This window comes from Phascolarctos cinereus, unplaced genomic scaffold, assembly GCF_003287225.1.
Source record: "Phascolarctos cinereus isolate Bilbo 61053 unplaced genomic scaffold, phaCin_HiC Scaffold_5;HRSCAF=322, whole genome shotgun sequence".
Taxonomy (NCBI): Eukaryota; Metazoa; Chordata; class Mammalia; order Diprotodontia; family Phascolarctidae; genus Phascolarctos; species Phascolarctos cinereus.
In genome coordinates, this window is record NW_027555958.1 from 189,972,142 (window position 1) to 189,998,398 (window position 26,257).

Here is a 26,257-nt window from a genome sequence, read left to right on the forward strand (position 1 = left end):
TTATGAAGTCAGTGCTATTATTTCTACTTGACAGATGAGGCAATAGAGACTAAATGAAGTTATGACTTGTCCAGGTTGATGCAGCTATTGAGGTCAGGAGCAGTATTTGAACCCAGGTCTTTCTGACTCCAGGTCCATCCCTCCATCTAGGCAATGCTTTAGTCTTTCATCTCTTTCTGATCAACTGGGAATGAATTGGACCAGAGGAGTCAATGTGGTCTGCTGGAAAGGGTAAAGAACTTGGAGTACTGAACTCAAGTACATGAACTGAAGTCATGGACTTTCAGTCAAAAATCACTGCTCTTCCATTTCCTACCTGTGACCTTGGGCAAGTAGCTTAAACTCTTACAGTCTCAATGTTCTCATCTGTAAAATCAATGCCTTCAACTAGAGGATTCCGAAGACCCCTTCCAGCTCTAAATCTAGAATCCTCTCATGGGTTGATGGTGTGGGGAGTTGATCATGCTATATAACTTAGAGCAGTAGAGAGGTGATGGTCCCTCTGAATTTTGCCCCTGTTAAGACTTCAGGACAGTCTCAAAAACTGTCTGCTGAGTATTATGTTCAATTTTAGAGACCATGGTTTATCTGAAGAATTCCCAGAGGAGGACAACCAGATAGTAAAAGGACTTGAGCCTTTTTGATCAATCGAAGGCACTGGGCATGTTTAGCTTGGAGAAAAGAAGACGCAGGGGGATAAAGTGGCCATTTTTTAATATCTAAAAGGCAGTCATGTGGAGAAGGGATTAGACATCTTCTGTTTGTCCTGAAAAGGCAGACCTAGGCCTAAGTAGTGGGTAGAAGCCACAAGGCAAATTTAGTCTTCATGTTGAGAAAAACTTCTAACAACTGGCATTGTGTAACTGTGGAATGGATTGCCAACAAGTAGGGGCTAAGCTAGATAGATGGTCACTTGTCAGGTACATTAAAGCAGAGATTCCTTTCATGTATAATTTGGATTAAATGACCCCTCCTGAAGTCCCTTCCAACTCTCTGATTCTCTGATTCTTCAGAGAAATAAAGACAACAGGAAGATGTGTACATCTAGATGCTGAAATTCTTAAACTGAGCAATCCGTGAACTTAAAAAATATTATGATGAATGTATTTTGATATAATTGATTATCTTTATAAACCTATGTTTTTATTTTGTATATTTAAAAACATTATTCTGAGAAGGGGTCCTTAGGCTTTACCACAACACCAAAGGGGGCCATGATCCAGAAAAGGTAATGAATCTTTGATCTAGGGAACATAAAAATATTTGCTCATCTGTGTAAAGGTTGTCTCCCCAAGTAAAATGTTCCTTCAGGGCAGGGATTGCTTTGTTTGTTCCTTTTTATCCCTTCTGCCCAATATAGTGCTAGGCACAAATTTTATCCTTAATAAAAAGCAGTTAAATGGAATTAAATTGACATTCACAAAAGTCAAATCATGTATTTAAGCAATAGGGGAAAGGACATAATAATAATGATAACAATAATAATACCTAACATTCATAGTTAGGTTTAAAGTTTAAGAAACACTTTATACATCATATTTCATTTGAAATATATCCCAGTGCAGTAAAGGTTGTTATGATTCTTATTTTTCAGATGAGGAAACTGAGGTCCAGAGAGGTCAAGTAACTTGCAGGTGGTCACATGGCTAGTAATAATCAGAGGGAGGACTTTAAATTGGGTCTTCCTGATTTTAAGTCCAGTTCAATACTATTCCACTGAGATGTGATAACACTGCAGCTGAACAACTCTCTGAGCCTGATGGTCTTGAACAAACTTCAAAACAAAAACCCAAACCTTTTGTCCTGCACTGAGACAAGTGGCCAGAATCTGGGTCCTCTACGCCAATATTAGTTGAGTCTATAAGGAATAACAGCTGATAAGAACTTGCCAAAGCTGCATTGCTGAACATTTACTTGTTCATTTTGCCTCTTCACTTCGCATATTCAAGATGCAAATTTAGATCCTTAAAGCTGTCTCAGTTCCTCATTTAATTATGTTGAATCCTGGAAGTTAGAGTAATCACAAGAAAGGCCACAAACATTTAATTGAAATTAAATTTGCATACCAATTAAAGAAGAGTACAGAAATTAATAAAAGCAGACCTTTTTCACATATTGTAAGCTCATTTGAGCCAACTCCTCCTGCCTTCTTCTCTAATCTTGGCATGGTGTAGTAGAGATGGCAACTGGGCATAGAACTTAGGAGATCTGGGTTCAAATCCTACCTTAGACACACATTGATAGTATGGTTATGAATACATCACTGAACTTCTTCGAATCTGCAAAAGAATGAGATGTGGTATGGAGAAGGGTCATCATTCTTCCTTTTATATGAATTTGATTTATGTTCTTGCGCAACAGTGACATTTAGGATGAAAGGATACTGGAATGAATGGATTGTAGAGCAGAGTAGAGCACAAACCTCTTGGGAATAACGAGAGTCCAACACTCTCACGATTTATGTTAAACCCTGATCCCGCTATCAACAACATCTCCCTTTATCTCCTCCCATGCATTCTCTCCCCTACTGTCTTGGTCTTTCTTCCAGATGGCCTACTTTAAGAACCACTTCTATTTAGTTAGTATGCTTCAAGTGAGGGATATTTAAAATAGGGCCTAACATTATTAGAAACAATTTAAATTAGTAAAATATATTTCATTATTCAGACATTATTAAATTATCTAGTGGTTTTAAAAACTTGACAGATAGATGTTATCTCCATATAGATAGAATTAATATCTTCTGATGCTAGTCATTTAGGTCTTGTCACTGACATTAAACATTACCACCCGGGTATAAAGGAGTAAGTGGGTCTTTATTGTACTGTAAATCTCTAACATGGTTGTAGGCACATTGGGGGATGTTTGAGAAACATTTGATGGTGAGACATCTGAAAACTGAAATAAAGTCAATGGGAGAGTGTCAATGGTAGAATCAACAAATTTAATAACTGTACAATGTAATTCTGGACAGAGATTTTAGAATTTGTCAGTCTTGAGTGGCTTACTTATAGGTACACGAACTGCTTTAAAAACCAATTACAGAAATATGGTAATGTTCTATTTTTAGCAACAAATGAAAAAGAAATGTTTTTTCAATATCTCTGTAGACCAAATGCAGCTGCCAACACATTTCAGCACTGAATGCTGAAATTTTTTTGAACAATTTGCTACTTGAAGTTAAAGGCTAAACAGTTGTAGAATATTTAAAAAAAAAACCTTTCATTTTTTCAATGTGTCCATGCTATTACTACATACAATGATGGAGTTGAAAGTATGAGGAAAAAAAATAAATTACTGCAATGACCTCTTATCTCAAAACTATTGGTAAAGAGAGGAAACATTGTAAATTATTTTTGTATCTCAATTAGATTCTCTTACATGGAAGTATATTTAAAGATTGTTCTATTTATGTAATATAGGCATAAATAAACCAAAGGATCTCATAGGAGAAAGACAATAATGATAATATAATTAATACAATCTGAATATTGGTACATTTCCAAGAGGAGGAGGCAAGATGAAGAAGGATGTACTTACCGTAAGTTAGCTTTATAACAGAAGGCCAACATGGCTTCCATATTCTACTATACACAATTTTTAAGCTAAACAGTGAAGCAAAATGAGTAATTTCATTGCCAAGTCCATTTTATGTTTGTAATACTGAGTCTTTTAAAATAATTCTTCTGAAAATCTTTCAAGCAGAAAATCTTCCAAACACACCTTAAATATATTTGAGAAATATGATCAATGGCTAGGGAGGTGAGTTATTTTCAACAGTTCTTATCTGAGCTGAGTTCAAAAGAACACCCACTCTCCATATGTATAAAGTAAACAAAGGGAATTCATCCGAGAGATGGAGAATAGTTTGATCAAGCTGCTCAAGAAACTTCTTAGTCTCCTGTTCTGCAGGGTCTATACTTGCCATAATATTGTCTTCTGTTCCATCCTGAAGCAGCTGTTCTAGAACCCAGAAGAGAGAGAACATGTTCTCATAGCATGTCACATCATATTCTGCTTGGACCTACAAATAATAAAGAAAAAATAATCTTGGTGAAAATATAGTAGTAGCCAACCTAAGAAAACTACAATATTCTCAGACAAGGAAAACAATATGTTGCTTGACCACCTTCTCTATACGTCATAGTCTGCTATATGACAGAAAAAAGGGAAGTGAAGGCAGTCTCTTGACTCAAGCTTCTTATAATTTTAGGGTTCTTCTTTTTCTGCATAATGGATTCCAAGACCCTATTCTCCTCATTTGCCATTAGAAGAATGCCTAACAATTTATTCTCCTACTTTTTTTTTTTGCTGAAAATGACAACCAAGTAATTATATGAATGTAAAATAAAATAGGCACCTCTGAGGAAGATAATTCGAATTACCATGAATTTTTCCTTGTATGCAACTAAGTTAAGGTTTATCTATATGAGATTGAAGTTGATCTGTGTTCCTATCTATGGAAGTTGGGAGTGGCTTGCCTGTTCATGGGCTTACAGGGAAGATTATTATTGAAAATATAATGTATTATAAATATTTTACTCTTGTTGATGTTGTTATCTGGGAATGCTGGCTGCAAATGAAGTAAGGCCATGCAAGGTTTGCAAAGCAGATGACTAAAAGCACAAATTCTGGGATCTAATGACATCTGTGTAATGGCAGAAAATGGTTTCATCATCTTTATTTATAAAGAAGAGTCTGCCACTGAAGTTTATTGATTCTACCAACTGTAACAGCACATAAACAGAATGCTATTTTCTCCCCCTAACAGACTACAGGAATGTATACTGTTGAAATAAGAATATACAAGGATATTTTGAGCACAAATATCAACAGATAGTCAAAAAATGCCAATACCTTCCTTAGTAGATGTGTTATAAGAAAAGCGTTTTCCTCACAACAACAATGTAAGGTTGGTATCGGTTTATTATTCTCATTTTACAAATGAGGAAGCTAAAGCTCCCAGAGGTTTAAAATTGTTTCTGGTCACCCACATAATAAGAATTTGAACTGAAATATGAACACAGGTCCCCTTTTGCTAAATCCAGAGCTCTTTCCATTATAGCACACTATTAGATAAAAGGTTTTAAACTATTGGAAACTAGTAATGGCACTTTATGGGGGTGAGGGGGAGAGGAATGGAGAACCTGAGAACTCAAGGCCACATGTGGCCCTCTAGGTCTCAAGTGCGGCCCTTTGAATGAATCCAAACTTCACAAAGCAAATCCCCTTAATAAAAGATTTGGTCTGCAAAACTTGGACTCACTCAAAAGGCTGCACCCAAGGACCTAGAAGGCCACATGTGGCCTCAAGTTTGCAGGTTCCTCACCCTGGTTTAAACAAACTAAAATCACCTCTTTTTAAATTGTTTTTTTTTTATTTTTAGTTAATTGGGGTTAAGTTACTTGCCTGGGGTCACACAGCTAGTGTCAAGTGTTTGGTCTGAGAATGGATTTGAACTCAGGTCCTCCTGACTTCAGGGCTGGTGCTCTATCCACTGCGCCACCTAGCTGCCCCACAGTAAAGTCACCTTTAATAAGATATGCCAAATACTTTACCTTATTTTAAATTTGTTAGATTACAGTTTTTAAGACTCCACAAGAGGTAACATGGCATGGCAGAGTGTTCAGAAATTAATTCAAAGGCAGGAAGAACTCTGATTCAAATTCTGTTTAAGTCACTTTAATGGCTCTGTGACCCTGGGCCTGTCACATAATCTTTCAGTGCCCTAGGCAACTCCCTCAGCCTATAGTTTGCAAAGAAGGTGCCAATTTGCACAGAAGAGGAAGTTCTTCACTCAGAGTTTCCTGCAATGATGAAATCTCAGGTGTAGTAACACACACACCCCACCCCCCCAAGACTGAACAGAAAACACAATAAAATATACAATAAAATACAGTACAAAAACACAAATACAATAAAATATCCTGAATACCATAACACACATTTATTTTTACATCTACAATTTTTATTTATGCCTTTGCTTTGGTCACTTTCACTTCAGAATATATTCCTCTCCCCTGACCTTCTCTTAGAACAACAGTGAAAAAACAAAAATTAAAAAGATAGATAAAAACAAAAGCAGTTCATCAAAATTAACATATCAATCAAGTCTGACAATATATGTAATAACTCAAACCCAAAGTTCCCTACTTTTTCAAAGAAAAGTGTAAGTTGCATTTTTTTCATCTTTTTTTTGAGGATAAGCTTACTACCGCATATTTTTAAGCAACCTAAATCTAACAGATATCAGAGAGATTTTATGAACCTATTTCTAATTCTTGGTTCAGAAGGTAAAAGAAATATACTTATGTTTAAAATAAATCAGATAACAGGCGAATCCCACATCTCACTCAACTTGAAAATAAGACTTTGGCGGTGTTATTTTTGTTTCCTACAGAATATTATTTTAGAAAAAAATACTAGAGAAAGTCACGCATTTTCATACTTACTTGTAAGATTTATTATACCTTTTTATTATTTATGTTCCACGATCTAGAATGTCAGGGCTGGTGAAATTTGCTCTGGGTCAAATATTCCAATGGATATGTGATCTGATCATTGTAAGTATTCTTTCTGTTCATAACAATTCATCTAGCCCTGCTCATCTTGTATGACTCTTGTTCCTGTCCTCTCAAAAGTTAATCACAAGGGATCTACCTAATGTTCTAGTTTTCTCACTTTCTCACAGAGGCAGCTTGGTGATGTAAAGAACAGATCACTGGATTTGCTGTCTAGCTCTGAAACTTACTAGTTAAGGAACATAGGGCAAGTCACTTAAGCCTCAATTTCTTCCATAAAAGGAGGCTAATAATAGCTCCTTCTTCAAAGGATTATTGTGAGGATCAAATGAGATTTTATATATATATATATATATATATATACGTACGTATATATATATATATATATATATATACGTACGTATATATATATATATACACACACACACACACACACACACACACATATATGCAAACACTGCCAACCTCAAAGCTTATTATTAATTTTTCTTGACATCATGAGGATGCCAGTGGACCAGGGCTGTCCACTGGTTAGTTCTCTTTTGACACAAGACCAGCACATCATCTTTTTTGCTCAGATAATACACACATTATTCTCCTTTTGCACAGTTCCTTGTTTATAACGTGTTGTGGTCTGTTCTTTACCCAGCATGCATCTCCTCATTGCATTTTGGGTGAGAAAACTTCAATTCTTTGACATCTTAATGTTTCCATGACTGACTGGTATCAGGAAACCTGGCATCTCCCCTGTTATGGATTACTTCTGTGAAATGTAGTAGAAGGGTGATTGGTCACTGGATGAGCAAAATGAGCCAATCTGGGGACCAAGCTGGAGGATCACTGAGGGATGATAGCCAGACTGGTCTCTCACAAGCTGTGATAGATTTCAAGGACATGTGTTATTTCATCTATCTGGGTTCTCCTCCACCGATACATATCTAAATCCCCCTGTGACTTCAGTCAATTGTTTTCATGAATTGCTGTGTCTGAAAAATTAACCACTCTGAGACCAACCAGGAGAAGGATTTTTCCAAACTTAAGTCAATCCTTAAATGTCAGATTCACAGATTGTCAGTGTGTCACCACTGTTATTAATCACCAAACAACAACAACAACAAAATAATATATTTAGTGTTTAGGAGATTTGGAGAGAGTATGGGCCAAGGATAGATGTCACTGAAATTAAGTCCTTGGGATGTAATCAAAGTTCTTTGTATGTAACCATTTCTTTTAAGATTATTATAATATTAAAGATTGATTGGTATCCATGGCTGACACAGCAAAATTCTGAATTAGGTGAAGTTTATGACTGGTACCTACCTTGCTCTGCCTTGAGTTCTTCCTCTTTCTTTTTTACACTCTCCCTCTGCTTCCCAACCCTGTCAACATCCAGAGCCACTCATGCTTTTTTTTTTTTGTCTGGCTGCCAGGGAATCCCAATATGGAATCCTTCCTCGGCTTGTTCTATCATCCTCTTTTTCTCATCCTCTTCCTTCCATCAAAACATATATCAATACCTGTCCTATATTCTTTTACCTTAGAATCCTGATCTCTAACAGATAACCTGATAAGTTAATTTATCTAGCATGGTGTTAATAGCTAAGAGTGGCTACATTTACATTTTAACAAAGGCCTTAACCTTAGAGATGTATGTGGCATTACTTGTGGCACTTGGGATGCTTCTGAAATGTCACCCAGTAGAAGCCCTCAGTTCTACCTGCCCATAGTGTTTTGCACGTCTCTTTATGAATGTAGCAACATTCACAATGTTCAGATAGCTCCTGTTGACGTAGACTCCCCAAATTCTCTGGTAATTTTTTAAATACTCCCTTGCTCTATGAACCCACTTTATATCAGTGGTAGAATTATTTATAACTTCATTCATCCTGGGGGCCTAAAATGCTGCCTGAGAAGGTCAATGAGTAGACGTGCAGGAGGAGGTTGTTTCAATTTACTATCTGTGAGAACTCCAAAACAATAGTTCTGGAATCAGTTTTAGCTCAGGTTTGTACACTTATTAGCCATGTGATTGTTTGCAAAATGCTTAATCTCACTGAGTCTCCCTTTCTTCACCTATAAAATGAAGGTGACTGGATTAGATCTTTATACTTCCAAACAACTCTAGTATCCTCTTATTGTAAAAAATCCTAAAGGAAGGTGTGTAATCTTCTACATCTTATATCTTTTACAAGAGAAATAATATCTATTTTTTTAAATGGTTTGGGTATAATCTTATATAGGTGACCTCTCAGTTTCCTTAAACTTATGCATTATCCTTAAGTTGCCTCAGTTACAGACTAAAAATAATAAGGTGGAAAATAATGATATGAAACCACTTGTCTTTCTCTAGCATCATATATAAAATAATAACTAAAATCCCCAATACACTATATTTTTTGAAATTTGGTAGTTTGCAATTTGTGTTGGAAACTTTTTTATTTCAAAATGTAATACTTCATTAAGCCTCTTTATGTAATAACTTGTTTTGATGTCTCATAAATAACATCCATAACATTACCCTTAAATTGGGCATTACAACCCAGTCAGAAATGACAAGGATACCAAAAGTCACAGAATCACAGATTTGTAGGTATTTATAGTGATCTTATAGGTATCAAATGCAACCTGCTCATTTTATAGATAAGTAAACTGATGCATAGAAAAGTTAAGTGATTTGCCCAGAGTCACACATTTAGCAAATATTTGGCAGGATTTAAACCTGGGTCTTCTTGACTTCAAGTACAATGCCACAATGACTTGCTGCCTTGACTAGGTGCTTATTAAAAATACATTTAGTCAGGCAGTGACTAATCTTAAACACAATTGTTTCCATGTTAAAAAAAAACCATGTGCACTTTAGTCTACATTAAATATCATATTTATTACTTATACATTACACTTGGATGCATGGTTTTTCCAATGAAAGGCTGGAAAAACTGATGTCATAGAAGAAAAATGTTATTGATAGAAAAAAGATGGGTCATATAGTAGGAATGAGAAACAACTGATGGACATCTTTTCAGCTCCATTGTTCTCTCTATAATGCCAGGAAAATGCAAGGTAAGTGGCCATCACAGAGGATGGACACTCTGACTCAAATTTATGGGCAAAGAAGATCAAGAACTGGCCAAGCATGCACAGAAAGTGTATGATTTCTATCTTTAGAGAGAATATTCATATCATGAGATCCTGGATCTGCTGGAATATTGAAGTAAAGATGGGAAATCAATTCAGGAATTGCATGATTTGGGTCATCATTTGATCTTGATGTTGGCAAGAGTATCTAAGTAACAACTTAAAACATGTAGCAGCTACAAGTTTCTTATAAAGGAAAACCTTTACATTTACACAAGAAATAAGGTACATGAATGAGAATGTAAAAATAGGCAAAGGACATATAGACAGGTAGTGAAACACTTTTTGAAATAAATATGTTGCTTCATAAGATGTTTAAACATAATTTCACATTAAAAATTACTGCTGTAAAAGCAAGGAAGAAATTAGAATGCTGCAGAGAAGAAAAACAAGTCATAGAATACAGCCAAAAAATAGCTTAAGTACCAAGTGAGAATTTTTCTTATGGGTATACCTCAACATTGACTATCTCAATGCCTTCTATTCTGAATTATTTTCAACAGAAGCATGGAGAAAACTAATCTTTAAATTAGAGATCTCTAAATATTTTCGAATAGAAATGTTTATGTAACAATTGGCACACTCTGTGCCATATATCACTATGGCATAAAGGATCTGAGGTGAGCTTTATCTGCTTTTCGCTATGGATCACAGTTTTAGAGCTGAAAGGGCCCTTGTAGTTTAAGACCAACTACTTCACAGTAGATGAAATTGAGTCTCAATGAAGTTAAGGCACTTGCCCAAGGTCACAGAGATAACAAATAAAAAAAGATCAGAATTGGAATTGGGGCAACGGTGGGGGGCTGTCCATCTCGATCTACAGAATGGGGAACTCTCCCTGGAGGTGAGGTTGCAATCTGGTCACACCTAGTGGGAGGGCCCCTAGATAAAAAATATGCACAACTAGTGGCTTCTAGTTGGTGTTTATGTATGCTCCCTGACCTTCCCTTCCCCAGAACTGAGGGTTTTGTCAAAGAAAATGCAGACATGCATTGTGACGCATGAAATAAATGCTGGCATTATAAAATGCTTAAATATTATTTTTTTTCATAAATCTTGGCTTCTGAGTCAGGAATAAATGCCTACTTGGTAGATTTTAAAAGGAACGATTCTGTTTTCATACTTTCTTTTCCTGTCTGCTGAGCATGGCATGACTCTTAGGTTTTCCCTTGGACTTCCCAGGAGAGGGGAGGGTATCAGCATCCCCCAGCAGCTATTGTGATTGCTCAAGCATATTAGTAAGAGGTGTTTAGGTGAGCTTGAAAGTGTATATCAAAATATGCTTCTGTGTTGTATTTCTTTTCCTGATCACAGGTGACCAGTGATAATATGAGATGTTCTTTTCAAGCCTAGTGGCTACCAGGAGTTCAGGAATTCCTAGATTCCTCAGGGAATGCTGACTGCTCTGTGGGAAGTCTCCCTTGTAGCAAGTACTGTGAGAGGAAATGATCATCCTCAGAAGGATGAGTTGTTTATGCCAGGCTAGTCAAATGATATACCATGAATGAACTGCCCAAGAGGTAGATCTGAGGTGAAAGTGAAATGCCTGTTCATGCTTTAAGTATCTGCCATGAGTTATATGCAGTTTTTTAGCATTTTTTTTCTGGGGGATATGAAATAAATAACTCTCTTAGTCATTCTGCTAATAGCTTTTGGAGAAACCCAAGACAAGAAGCAAAACTATTTTTCTTCAAGAAATTGTCTGCAGATTTCTATTACTTAGGAAGGAAGAAATTGTAATATTAAGACAAAATACAAGCTTCATTATTTTTTGTTCTTTTTTCAATTAACTAGCATTTGCCTTCTTTCCTTCCCTGGGGGGGGGGAAATAAATAAAGAAAAAAAAATTTAGCAAATAAAGCTGGCTGAGAAATATCCAGTAAATCATTTCACTTCTCTAGTGAATTTATTCATCTGTAAAATGGGTGGGTTTGATTCAAGAAACATTTGTTAGTCATTATGTGCATAGCAATTGATTTGTGCACAGAAGAGATTCAAATAAAGCACTAGGTGAGGCCTAAAGGGGGTATAGCCATTACTGAATTAGGTAATCAGAATAATCTTTTGGTCTTTGAAGGATGAGTAGGGATAGGATGCTACGGGCTTAATCTACAATGTTCCTTACAGGGGAATGGAGTACTATGAGCTCAGTCTAAATTGTTCTTTATAGCCTTAAAATTTTAAGATATTGTGGTTAAATGGTCTCCTTTATATTTAGCTGGGGAGACCCAAAGAATCACATAGAACAAAATGAGGATAGTCGCAAAGCTGCTGTTCTGCTAACCAAGTGCAAAACAGTCACTCAGTAAGCAAATGATATGGACTGCACTTATGTATTACTTTATTCTCTTTGAGTTGGCTTCTTTCCACATTCATACATTTGCTTTCAACACTAGGTACATGTAGAAAGATGTATCTGCACCTTTGGTGGTGAGAGTAAAATGAGACCACATATGTGACTGAAGAATTAAAGGAATAAGTTTGGGGCTAATTAGAAGTTTCTTAGAAATGAGTTTTGAGCTTGAAGGAAGATGTCTGAACGAACTCTAACTCAGGCCAACCTGGTTGTTCAGGCTTGAGAATGGTACAGAATGAGACACAGATCAAATAACATTGAACAAAAGAAGTTTATTTGACAAAAGCATGAAAAGTATATTTAGGCAGGAACTATTTCAGGTGGGTACCTTTCCTTTCACTTCCACATTTGCCATGGTCATGTGCCCAGTTAGATGGTTTGTCAAGATTGAGGAGTGCCTCACTCCTCATGCACAGGGCTTTTATCCTTATGCAACTTGGAATCTAAGTTGATAGTTGGAATTTAGCTCCCTGCCCTAATTAACTTTTAAGTATGGTTTCAGTATGTTCTTGAGAAAAAAAAGCAAGCAAAGTAAACTAGCCAATCCAAATGATATTGGACTTACCAAAGACTCAGAAAATTCTCTTCAACAAGCCTCTAACAGTAAAAAAAAAAATTCTTCACTAAAGGCTTAAACCTACTGTGGCCTTCTGATCAATCTAAATACTCTGCAATCTTCCTATTATTCTTGTGGGGTTCATGGAAAGGCTTTTGATTTATAATTGAGACTTGCTTAATGGTAAGTGTTAGAGTCTGTCAGATAAAGAAGCTTACTCAACAAAAAAGCAGGAGCATCCATCTTGAAGACCCAATGGGAATTATTCTAACAGCAGGTTATCTTCTTTACTTTTAAGATGTGAGGGGTACTGAAGAGTGAATATAAAATAGTAAAAGAATCTTTTCAAAGCTCTGTTTTGGTGGGGAACAGATCAATTTGTTGAAGCTTATTCTAGAAAAAACAGGTGTTTATAATCTTATACTACCCAAAGTAAAGTACAGCCTTCTGTTCTAATAACAATTAAGAATAACAAGAGGCTTTTAAGTTAAAATTAGACTTGAAGAAGTGTTGGCCTGGCTAACCTCTGGAATATGCCTTTCCATACAAAGGTTAGGAGGTTATGTAAATTATAAGCATTTAAAAATTCTCAAATGCCTTTGAAGATGGAATGAAAAATCAGTCAGTCAACAATCATTTATTAAGCTCTTATTATATGCCAGGCACTGTGATAAGTACTAGCAATATGGAGAAAACATAAAAACACTCCTTGTATTCAAGGACCTTACATCTTAAAATGGGTTGTATGTGTGTGTGGGGGGAATGACAATATGAAAATAACTAGTGATTTACAAGGTATATCTAGAACAGATGAAAGGTAATCTCAGGAAGAAAGTCACTAGCAACTAGGGTAGGGTGTATGGGGACCAGGAAAAGTCTCTTGCAGCAGGTGGTATTTGAGTTGGGTATTGAAGGAAGGAGGAAAAGAAAAGAAAGGAAGTAACTAAGATAAACTAAGACATAGAGTTAAGGAGGGAGGGCATTTCAGTCAAGGGGAGCAAACATTACAAAGATATGGAAATGGGACACAGAATATCCTAGGTAAGGGGATCAGCAAGTAGTACAAATTTGGCTGGATCATAGAGTATATACAGTGAAGTAGAGTGTGAGAAGACTGGGAAAATAGTAAGGGGGCAGTTTCTGATGAGCTCTAAATATCAGAGGACTTTATATTTTGGATGTAAAGGAGAGGCACCAGAATTTACTGGTAAGGAGATGACAATGTATAGCTCCACACTTTAGTATAATCACTTTGGCATCTGAGTGGATAATGTATTGGAGTTGGGGAAAGACATGAAGAAGGGAGACCAATTAGAAGCCCTTGACAATAGTCCAAAGAAGGGGTGATGAGGGCTTGTATGAGGGGTGACTATGGGAGTGGAGAGAAGTGAACGCATGCAGAAACAAGAGATGTTGTTAAGGTAGAAACCCTAAGATTTGACAGTGGATTGTATGTATGGGGTGAGTGAGAATGAGGAGTTGAGGATGACATTAAAGTTGTGAGCCTGGACTACTGGGATGATGGTGATGCTCTTGATAATATTAGAAAAGGTGGGAAGAGGAGAGGACTGGAATGAAAGAAAATGAATTCTGTTCTAGACATGTTGAGTTAGAAGCATCTAGTTAGAGATGTCCAAAAGGCAGTTGGTGATGTAGGAATTTATTTCAGGAGACTAAGGTTGGATATCTAGTGTTTTGGAGAATATCTGCAAAGGGATGATACTTGAATCGAATCATATCACTGAGAGAGAGTGTGTGTATATACACACATATACACTTTGCTTTGTCTGTTTCTCTTTTTATCTATATGAAAATTACTTGTGAATATCCTCTACTGGATCTTCATCCATATCACACTTATTCTCCATGAATGTCTCCTAAAGTGCTCTGACCTGGGCCCTCATTATTTACACACACACACACACACACACACACACACACACACACACACACACACACATATATACACACACATATTTATATATATATATATATAGTATGTATATAAATGCATGCGTTGTTTATACAATATGTACAATATATACATACATCTTGTGCATACACACATATATGTATATGTATACAAACACACACATATGTGTATATATACGTATATACACATATACATATGTGTATACATACATGTACACATGTGTACAAACAATAAGAGAGCCTAGAGATATTCATGGAGAGGAAGCATGATCTAGATGACGATCCAGTAGAGGATATTGATGAAGAGTGCTCATATAGATAAAAATAGAAACAAAATCAACATCACACAAGGCTAGATAGGAGAAGTTTCTAGGAGAAGAAAGTGCTTTAAAGAGACAAATGCTTTAGAGGTAAAGAAACTGAGGACTGAAAAACAGCCATTCAATTTCCCAATAAAATGAACAATGCTAACTTTGGAGAGGGCTGTTTCAGACTACTATCTTTCAATCCTCATGAAAGAAGGCTTTATTCTGCATCATCATATCATTCTGGGGAGCTGTGTTCTTAAATGTAGACTTGTTAAATGAGGAAACACATCTAGGTTAATTTTTGGGGGGAGGAAGGAAGAGAAGGAAACTAAAGAGGTTTGGAAGAACTCTCAGAAACAAGGAGGAAGAAAAGGCACATAGTCCCTCTTCTCTTTGGGGCTTTAGATTGGACCCTTTGCCCTACCATTTATGGTTCTTCTCCAAAATGATTAACTTAAAACACATACAAACTAAGCTCAGAAATAATTTATGAGTCTAAGACTAGCTCTGAACACTTTAGAAGATATGATTCTTCAGACCAAGGGACTTCAACAAAGGCTTCACTGCATCTTAGTTACCCTAAGCAGAGATCCATCTGTACCCCAAAGGCCAGTAAGTGGACCTAGAAATATACATTCTCATAGAACTATCCTCAACTTTACAGAGGACACATAGAAAACCACTTCAAAAATCATTTGTTACTTAGTGGTCAATTTAGTACAAACATTCTATACACGTGCTTAGGTAAAAACAGTATGAAGGGGTAAGGAGGTTTGGAATGAGGAGGTCCCAGGTCTGATTACTCATTCCCCTTCCTGAGTAAACCAAGGTGAGTGGCTATTTGGGATGGGGTACAGAGATATCACTAATTAAACCACTTTCATCATGTAACTAAGGCAAAGCATAAGGAAAAAAGAAATCATAGCTGTGAGACTAAACCACATAGAGTCTGATACTTGAAACAGAGACACACCAGGTGGCTATTTCTGAATGAAAAACAAATGCCCAAATAGTCAGTGGAGGTGAAATCAGCAAGAAATCTTTAGTTAGAATATTGAAATAAAGATTATTGAAGATACCATCCAAACCTGCCCAGCCAAGCAGAAGCCAGAAAACAGATTTCCTGGAGCAGCATCAATGAATGCCCAGCCAGGCAAAAGCCAGAGGCTGGAAACAAAATTGCCTAGGGGCTGCTCTGCAAGAGCTCAGATAAATTTGCCAAGGTGAGCATACAGTGCATCTTTTACAACGCAACAGATCCAAGCCCATCAGCAACAACGAAGAAAACTGATTATAAATGACCAGGGCTCTCTACAAATTTAGTTTAGAAACTTAAGGTCAAATTTGTTTGGCCTCAGGTGTCCCCTTAATTACATCCCCAAGAGCCACTGTTGAGTGCTGGATTCCTAGAAAAGTACTCAAATTTATCTAATTTCCTTCCTACCCATTAGTGTTCTTTAGTATATTCAGTTCATTAGAACTGCATTATTATCGAAGATTGAGTTGAACTGTTTAATAGCGGCAAGGGGAAAGTGTTTTTAAAATCTCTTTTTACAAATACAAAATGTTTTAAAAAATTATATGAGCTTCTGTGAACTTCTAGATCTCTCTGGTGTTACATGGAACTTGGATTCTTTAAGAATTATTAGATTAAAAAAAAAACAGCTTAGAGAAAGAGACTTCTTAACTACCATGACAGAGCATTTAGACCTGCAGTCAGGAAGACCTGACTTCAAATCTAGCCTCAAACAGTAGCCATGTAACTTTTGGCAAGTGACAACCACTATTTGTCTCAAGTTTCCTCAACTGAAAAACAGTACCTATCTCCTGGAATTCTTGTGAGGATTAAATGAGATAATATTTGTAAGCATTTTGCAAATCTTAAAGTGCTATATAAATGCTATCTAATGGGTCAGATAGTTTAGCTAAGCAGTCACTAGTTTGCCAAAGCAATAAATAAGTGGATAGTACCTCAGAAAAGGCCTCCTCAAGCTGGGAGCTAGCAATATTGGGCTAGCAATATGTGATGAATAAAGAAAGTAAAGGGTAAATATTGCTAGGAGTTGGGTCCTTTGCAATCTGTGGCCCAGTTTCTGATGGAATGAATGGTAATTAAGACTGGTAAAGCAAGTAACTTTTCTGAATGACTCAAAAGAGAATGACAGTAGTTCTATTTGTAAACTCAAGCAGTAGCTAGAGGGAAAAAAATAGAATAAAAAAATCTATAAATAGAATCAAGTAAACAAGTAATAATTTCTTACTCATATTTTATATTCTCATAGTTCCAATGATAATTCTCAAAATAAAACTATAAGTAAAGACATTATTAAAGCAATTTAGAAGATTAATACATACAGCATTTACCAATGCACTGATTAACACTGATCTACATGGATCCTTTAAAGAAACAGTTGAACATAACTTAAGCAATACATCTACATACAACACCTGGACTGTTAAATGAGTCACACTAATGCATTTTTACTAGCATTTTATAAGGAGGGTGCAGATGCTGAATTTCACAAATAATTTTCCTAATACAACCTTTAACAATTTTTTTCAATGACTTGGATAAATGTATAGATGACATGCTTATCAACTGCATGTGATATAAATATGAGAAGGCTATAGCTACGCAATGGATAATAAAGTCAGGATCAGAAAATAAAGCTAGGATCAAAAAATAGCTTGACAAACTTAAATATCCATCTGACTCTAATAGGATAAAAATCTAATCATAATCCTTGGTTCAAAAGAATCAACTTCCTAAGAAAAAGATTGGGGAGATACATTTAGATAGCACCTAGCCTCAGAAAGATCTGGGGATTTTAGTAGAATTCAAGTTCCATCAAAAATAGCAGCCTATAAATGTAACGCAACATTGGGTTGAATTATAAGACACATCTTTTGTTCTGATTTTTAATTGATTTTTCTTGCAAGATTTCTAATTCGCTAGCTCAAATCCTACCCTTGCTTCCTTCCTATCTGTCAACCATTTTCCTAATTTTGGAATTCTACTTAATGATCTCTTTTTCTTTATTTCTTTCTGTTAGTTATTTAAACTTCCCCTTCTTTGTTCTCCTTTACTTCAAAATACCTTTTTCACTTTCCCACTTCTTTTTAAAAATTTTTTGGTACCTTTTTTTTACATTTATTTTTAGTTTTCAAAATTCACTTCCACAAGATTTTGAGTTTCAAATTTTCTCCCCATCTCATCCCTCCCCCCACCCCAAGATGGCATGCATTCTGGATACCCCTTCCCCTAATCTGCCTTCCCTTCTATCTCTCCTCCCCTTCTCTTAACCCCTTCCCTTTCTATTTTCCTGTAGAGCAGGATGGATTTCTATATTCCACTTCCTGTATTTCTTATTTCCCAGTTGCATGTGAAAACAATTTTTTTAACATGTGTTTTTAAAACTTTGGGTTACATATTTTCTCCCTTCCTCCCTCCCCACCCACCCTCACTAAAAAGGCAAGCACCTCAATACAGGTGATAACATAAGTAGTCAGGCAAAACACTCCCATAGTAGTCATGCTGTGGAAAACTAACTATATTTCCCTTGATCCTATCCCACCCTCCATTTATTCTATTCTCTCTTTTGACCCTGTCCCTCTTAGAAGTGTTTGCTTTTGAACCCACCCCCCCAATCTGTTCTCCCCTCTATCATCTCCCTGCTCTCTTATCCCCTTTCCCCCTATTTTCCGTAGGGTAAGATAAGATTTCCATACCCAATTGAGTGTGTATGCTATTCCCTCCTCCAAATCTGATGAGAATAACATTCACTCATTCCCTCTTACCTTTCTGTTTCCCCTCCACTATAGAAGCCTTTTCTTGTCTGTTTTATGTGAGATAATTTACCCCATTCTACCTCTCCTTTCTCCTTCTCCCAGTATAATCCTCTCTCACCACTTAATTTTATTCTCCAGATAACACCCCTTCATCTTCAACTCACCCTGTGCCCTCTATCTATCTATCTATCTATCTATCTATCTATCTATCTATCTATCTGTACATACATATAAATTTTACCCTCCAACTACCCTAATACTGACAAAGGTCCCATGAGTTACAAATATAATTTTTTCATGCAGTAATGTAAACAGTTCAACCTCAATAAATCTCTTATGATTTCTCTTTCTTGTTTACCTCTTCATGTTTCACTTGAGTCTTGTATTTGAAAGTCAAATTTTCTATTCAGTTCCGGTCTTTTCATCAAGAATGCTTGAAAGTCCTCTATTTCACTGAATGACAATTTTTTCCCCTGAAGGATTATACTCAGTTTTGCTGGGTAGGTGATTCTTGGTTGTAATCCTAGCTCCTCTGCCCTCTGGAATATTATATTCCATGCCCTGCAGTCCCTTAATGTAGGCTGCTAAATCTTGTGTTATCCTGATTTTGTTTCCACAATACTTGAATCCTTTCTTTCTGGCTGCTTGCAATATTTTCTCCTTGACCTGGAAACTCTGGGATTTGGCTACGATATTCCTAGGAGTTTTCCTTTGGGGATCTCTTTCAGGAGGGGATTGGTGTATTCTTTCAATTTCTATTTTGCCCTCTGGTTCTAAAATATCAGGGCAGTTTTTCCTTGATAATTTCTTGAAAGATGATGTCTAGGCTCTTTCTTTTTGATCATGGCTTTCAGAGTCCAATAATTTTTAAATTCTCTCTCTACTGGATCTATTTTCCAGGTCAGTTGTTTTTCCAGTGAGATATTTCACATTCTCTTCTATTTTTTCATTCTTTTGGATTTGTTTTACAGTGTCCTGATTTCTCATAAAGTCACTAGTTTCCAATTGCTCCATTCTAATTTTTTAAGGAAGTATTTTCTTCAGTAAGCTTTTGGACTTCCTTTTCCATTTGGAAAATTTTGCTTTTTAGGGTATTCTTCTCCTCATTGGTTTTTGGACCTCTGTTGCCATTTTTGCTATTTTTTAAGGTGCTGTTTTCTTCACTATATTTTTTGGGTCTCCTTTAGCAAGCTGTTGACTAGTTTTTCATGATTTTCTTGCATCACTCTCAGTTTTCCTTCCACTTCTTTTACTTGCTTCTCAAAATCCTTTTTGAGCTTTTCCAAGGCCTGGGACCAATTCATATTCTTCTTGAAGACTTTGGATGTAGGTGCTTTGACTTTGTTGTCTTCTTCTGGTTGTATGTTTTGATCTTCTCTGTCACCAAGAAAGATTCTATGGTCTAACTCTTTTTGCGCTGCTTGCTTATGATCTCAGGCAATTACTTGAGTTATAAACTCTTTGTTAAGGTAGGGGTCTGTTTCCAGTGTGGAGAATGTATTGTCCCAAGCTTCAGGGTTTTGTGCATCAGTTTTCAGAGATACTTCTAGGGACCTGTAAATTTTCAGTTCTTCCAAGGTGCTATGATCAAGGGTGAGGTGGTTACTCCTTTCCTGGCCTGTGCTCTGGTCTATGAGTGACCACAAGCACTCTTTTCTGTCTTGGAACTGTGAGGAGGATTCTCTCTTTACCACCACTACAAGCTCCATCATGGCAGCATTCCTCCTTGCCCCAGGATCGCCACCCAGAACTGTGACCCAGATCCAAGCACATGCAAAGCAAGAGAATCCTACATCAGCAGAGATCACTACAATCTCCCTTTGGTCAGCCACTGTATTCCCCCTCAGTCTGTGGGCTGGAAGCTCTGGAAGCAGCCACAGCCACAGCGTTGACCTTTGGGAATGGGGCTGGGACCAATCATGCTTCTCTCTCACCACCACAGAGACAGACCATTCCTATTGACCTTCTAAGTTGTCTCTGGCATTCATGGGTTGAGAAGTCTGGAAACTGCCGCAGCTGCCAGTGCCTCTGTCCTCTGAGGCCTGTGCACCCACGCTGAACTGCACTTTTCTACCAGCATTGTACAATATACCTTTTGGGTCAACCATCCAGGTTGTCTTGGGCTGGAAATTTCTTTCACTTTGTCTTTTTGTGGGTTCCGCTGCTTTAGAATGTGTTTGAGCCATTTTTATAGGTATTTAGAGGGCTTTGGGGTAGAGCTCAAGCAAGTCACTGCTTTTACTCTGCCACCTTGGCTCCCCACCTTGGGTACCTTTTTCTAAGAAGAATTTTTCTGAAAAGAATTTCCTACTTGTTCTCTTTATTAATTCCCTGTCTTTTTTGGTCTATTTTGAACTTTTATTCTTTGATATTCTACATATTTATTTCTTCTTTCTTTAGCTTTTTTTTTGGTTCCTCATGAAATTAAAACTTCTAGAGCACAGAGTTTTATCTCTCTCTCTCTCTCTCTCTCTCTCTCTCTCTCTCTCTCTCTCTCTCTCTCTCTCTCTTTTAACTAATGTCTATGTAATTATCTTCGCAGATGTTGTACCTCACTGCTTTTTTCTATTGTGCTGACTCTTAGAAGCATCAACTTGTGAGAGGTAATGAGGACAGAAACATTGTCTCATGACAGAATTTCCCTGTACATAACACATTTCCCTCTATCTTCCATATCCTCTCTTCTCTTCTGTGTACCTTCCTATTCTGCATATTAGAGGCATAAAATACATTTTACTTCTAGAGGAATTCACAGTATTCCAGGATTATTGGTTCCTCCACTCTCACATCTATTTTTGCTTTTATCTGAAGCTCCTTATATACTTTTGGAAAGAAATCTCTTAATGATCCCTCTGTTGTTTTTAACCCCAAATGACTATCTCCAGTTTTTTTTCTTTTAATAGTTTCTAGAGAAGGGGTTACTTATTGCATTACTCATTCCTTCCTTGATAGCCACATTTATTCATTTTCTTGGCTTTTTTGTTGTTTGAGACTTTTGCAGGTTAAACAGTCTACTCATGTTTGTTTTTATTTTTCTGGTAAAAGGGCAAGAATGCTCCAAATACTTCTCTTTTGTTGAATATCTATATCCTTTTTTTCATTTTAGATTAAGCTCCGGTGTGTAGAAAATGCCATTTCAGATTGCATCTTTAGCTTTTCTTTTTAGAATATATTATTCTATTCTATTCTGGGGTTTCTTGTGGATGAAAAATAGTCTTATATTAATCAAATTTATTTTCCTTTATATTGAATTTTTTTTTCTTGCTTGCTGATTTTTTCTAATTCAAATGGTTTTATTTAGCCATTATGTGTCTTGGAGTTTGAACCACATGTCTTTTTGTTTGTTTTCTTTGAATTCATTCTGTGAGTTCTTTCAATAAGTTTTCAATCTCAACTGGTCTTTCAATTTGTTTTCGACATCTAGAACTTCTGATGGGTTTTCCTGTATTATTGCTTGTATTATAATGTTCAAGGTGCAATTAGTTGGCCCAGCGGAGAGAGTGTCAGCCCTGAAGTCAGGAAGATCTAAGTTCAGATCTGGTCTCAGACACTTAACAGGTATGTGACCTTGGAAAGTCAATCCTGTTTTCCTCGGTCTCCTCATCTGCAAAATGAGCTGGAGAAGGAAATAAAAGTATCTTTGCCAGCAAAACCCCAAATAAGGTCACAAAGCATCGGACATTGGACACAACTGAACACCAAGAATAATGTTCAAGTTTTCTCTATGCTTCCTGTTTTCAAAATCAATGTATTTTGCTTATATAGAAATCATGAGTTCTTTTAAGGTTATTGTGTTTTGCTTTTCTTCTTTAAAATTCTCCTTTAGATGAGCATTACTGTATTCTTAATCCGCTTTTCTCTTCACTTCTTTGGATAGACTTATCTGAATAGTGTGGGAGTGATTCAAGTTTTTTAAGAGTCTAATTTCTCTCTTGAAGCATTTGGAAGCACTCTGATGTAGTTTTTGTGCTCTCTTCAGAATCCACATAGGTCTTTATTTCATTAGGGTCTCTATTTCATTAGTCGTTAGTTCAATTTCCTTTGTCTCAAAATATTTGCTTAGAGAAGTATATAATTTCTTAGACATTTTAGTATTTATCTCTCCCTCTTTCTCATTTTCTCTATTGATTTACCTGTTTGTGCTCTAAGTTTCTAATGAATTCTTTTCCTCGAGAAATCCTTGGTAATTTTATCTTTATTACTCCTATTAACTTGTTGCATACTTTTTGACTCTCCCCACTTTGATAGCTGGTTTATTCCCAGGACTGGACTTACAAACTCTATCAGCCTCCTTCAACACTGAGGAATTTATTTCATTGTCCTTGATTCAGGCCCACATAGTGTCTGTGGTGGAAATCATTAGCCTCAGCTGGACTTTAGCTCCGTTTTCTTCAGACCTCATATAGTCATGTATGCTGGCTCCCTTTTATGACTTTCCTCAGAACTTCACTGATTATAGTAAATCTTTGTTTCTTTTTTGTAGGATTAGAAGAGAGAGGGTTGTACATTCTGAGTACTCTCGTGATAGTTCCCTAACCTACATGCTGCTTCAGGGAGAAGGAAAGCATGCCCCTCCACTTCAGATACTCTTGTTCTTTTTATTTTCCTTGGCAGGGTTGAGGTCAGCTACTTGTTGCAATGAGATGATAAGGGGAAGGGCAATGGTGGGGTGCACCAAAACTTTGCAGTAAAACCTTAAGGTAGTCCCAAAGCATAATTTGGTGAATCAATTTGTAAACCTTGTCAGAGAGTGGAGGCTGATATGGCAGAAGTGCTTGGTGAGAGCCTTATAATTTAACATTATCCATTGTTGATTGATAAGGTTGTTACCTTTTATATCTTTTTTGTTCTGTGGACATGACTGTGATTGCTCTACTTCTAGTGAAAAATTCTTTGCTGTTGTTTTTGAGCAAGGACATGAGAAAATGTCCAGTACTCTATGTTGGTCATTCAACTCTAAAGTTGCCGTTTAATATCTCTATCAATGACTGGATAAAAGTATAGATGGCATAGCAATCAAATATGCCTATTACACAAATCTGGGAGGAATATATAAAATTCTGGAAGGTGGATACAATATTCAAAATTATCTAGAAATGCTACAGCAGGGGTTAACATTATAGAACCTTTTAAACTGTGGTGAAGCTTATAGAAACTTTCTCAAAGTTTGTTTTATAATGATTTAAGATAAATTGCATAGTATTACAAAAACAACTACATTGACATACAATTATCAAAACATTTTTTGACAAAAGAATTCACAGAGGTTAGGTTAAGGCCCCATGTGCAAGAGTCTGAATCAAGTAAGCTGAAAATTAAAAGAAATATTGCAGTTTTACACTTAGTTACAAAAAAAAATCAGCTTTACAAGTACAAGATGGGAGGAGAATGGTTAGATATAATATGAGAAAATATTTGGGGGTTTTAGTGTACTCTAGGCTCAACAGGCATCAGCAGTGCAAAAAAATGTGATATTAAGCTTCATTAAAAAGCCAAAGCTTCCAGGAATAGGGTTTTCATAAACCTACTAAACTAAGGCCTTGTCCATCCTCATCTGGAATACTACATTTCCTTCTTGGTGCCATAACTTAAAATCACTAATAAGACAGAGGGCAACCAGGAGAATGAAGGGTCTTATAGCCATATTAAAGAAGGAGTGGTTGAAATGTTTATATACATCCCTTTGGGCATGATCACAGATGTCAAGAAATAGTTTAATTGATTCAAGGAGGTGAACAGAGCCTGTTCACACTTAGTTCTGATTCTTTCAATCAAGAAGTGTTTTTATCTAATGAAAGTAATTACTTTTAAGTGAGTGGGATAATCAAAAACTCTTATACATATACATAGGTAAGTAAATATGAAAAATGAAATTATACCTCTGAACACATACAAATATATAAAACTACCTTCAAGGATATATATTACTGGAAAAGGGATAGGTCCATTCTGTTCAAGGAGCAAGGGATAACCGAGGACAGTTTGGGTACTGTTCAAATTAAGTCCTTTGCAGAGTAAGAACTTAATAAATATTTCTTATATTGAGTTCTAGGTTCAGGACTGTAATCTTGGTTAAGTCCCTTAATTTCTCTGACTTTCAATTTCTCCCATTCAAAAGATATAGGATTAGATGAAACAGACATTCTGAAATACTTCTTTTAGCTGAGGAATTCTGTGAGCTGTTATTTAATGTCTTCATTTCAGGTGACATAGGTAAATTTATTCATGGACATTACAACTTTGGTATTATCTATGTCTCTTGGTGGTGGTGGTGTTGTTCAATTGTTTCAATCATGCCTGACTCTGTAATCCTATATGGGGTTTTCTTGTTAAAAATACTGGAGTGATTTGCCATTTCCTTTTCCAGCTCATTTTACAGATGAGAAAATGTATTTGCCCAGTGTCACACAGCTAATACGTATCTGAAGCTGGATTTGAACTGAGGTCTTCCTGATTCTTGGCCCAGCACTCTTATCTACTGTGCCACCTTGTTTTCATCCTTTAATATCAGATTAGCTTTCAAGGATTTGAAGGGCTATCATTTAGAAGACTTGCTCTATTCTGAGTAAGAGAAGCAATGGACAAAAGTGATAGAAAGGAAGATTTAGCCTTCTTCCAAGGGAAAACCACTTAGGGATTATAAGCATTTGCAAAATGTTAAGGACTGCCTCTGGAAGTAGGACGATATTTATCACTATACTTCTTCTAGTGAAGTCTGAATGTTCCTTGAGGTTGCTATAGAAGAGATTCTGGATAATGAACCAGTTAGGGAGTAAATAGCCTCTGAGGTTTTGTAATTCTTCTCTATGCTACCTCCCCAACATCTTTCCTAAACCTCTTCCCCTCTCTATTCAGAATGTTACTTATCACACTAATAGAGGTATTCATTAGCATTCACTTGGTCAAATGCAATGGATTTCAACTTAACTCCGTTCCTCCTCCAATTCAGCCTTCATGCTGCTGCCAGAATAATCATATCTACACACAGACCTTATCATTTCACACCTTGACTCTTTAATTTTCAGCTACTTATTACTAGCAATCAAGTAAAGTTCAAACTCTTGGTCTGATAATACTCAAGGACCTGCAAAATCTAGTACTACCCTAATTTCCAAACTCATCTAATACTATTTCTCTTTGTGCATTCTATACCCCAGCCAAACTTAAACTACTCTTTGAATTCTTCCTATAATTCTTTGAATTCTTTACATTTGTTATTTCTATGACAAAATGTTATACAGACACAATGGAATACATTCTACCATTATTTGCTTAGCCATTCCTAATTCATGAGCATTTACTTTGTTTCCAGTTATTTGTTATCCCAAAAAATGCCATTATGAGTATTTTGGTGTATATGGTACATTAATGTGTTTGACTTTCTGGGGATATATCCCCAGCAGAAATCTTTGAGTCAAAGGACATTTTAGTCTTTTTTTTTTTTTTTGGCTAGGCAGTGGGATTAAGTGACTTGCCCAGTCACACAGCTAGTGTTATGTGTCTGAGGCTGGATTTGAACTCAGGTCCTCCTGAATCCAGGGCCAGTGCTCTATCCACCATGCCACCTAGCTGCCCCTAGTCATTTCTTTTTAAAAAAGCATAATTCTAAATTGCTTTACAGGACAGTTGGATGAATTCACAGTTCTAACAGTGTATTGAT

General features: G+C 36.4%; 1 protein-coding gene across 1 annotated transcript in view; it reads right to left on the reverse strand.

The window, feature by feature from the left end:
• Positions 1 to 3,754: 3,754 nt before the first annotated feature.
• Positions 3,755 to 26,257, reverse strand: part of MEI4 (meiotic double-stranded break formation protein 4) — a 205,754-nt gene continuing 183,251 nt past the window's right edge. Inside the window, exon 4 of the mRNA XM_078156771.1 lies at positions 3,755 to 4,024. Within this exon, the coding sequence (XP_078012897.1) occupies positions 3,755 to 4,024 (270 nt within the window). The remainder of the gene's footprint in view (positions 4,025 to 26,257) is intronic.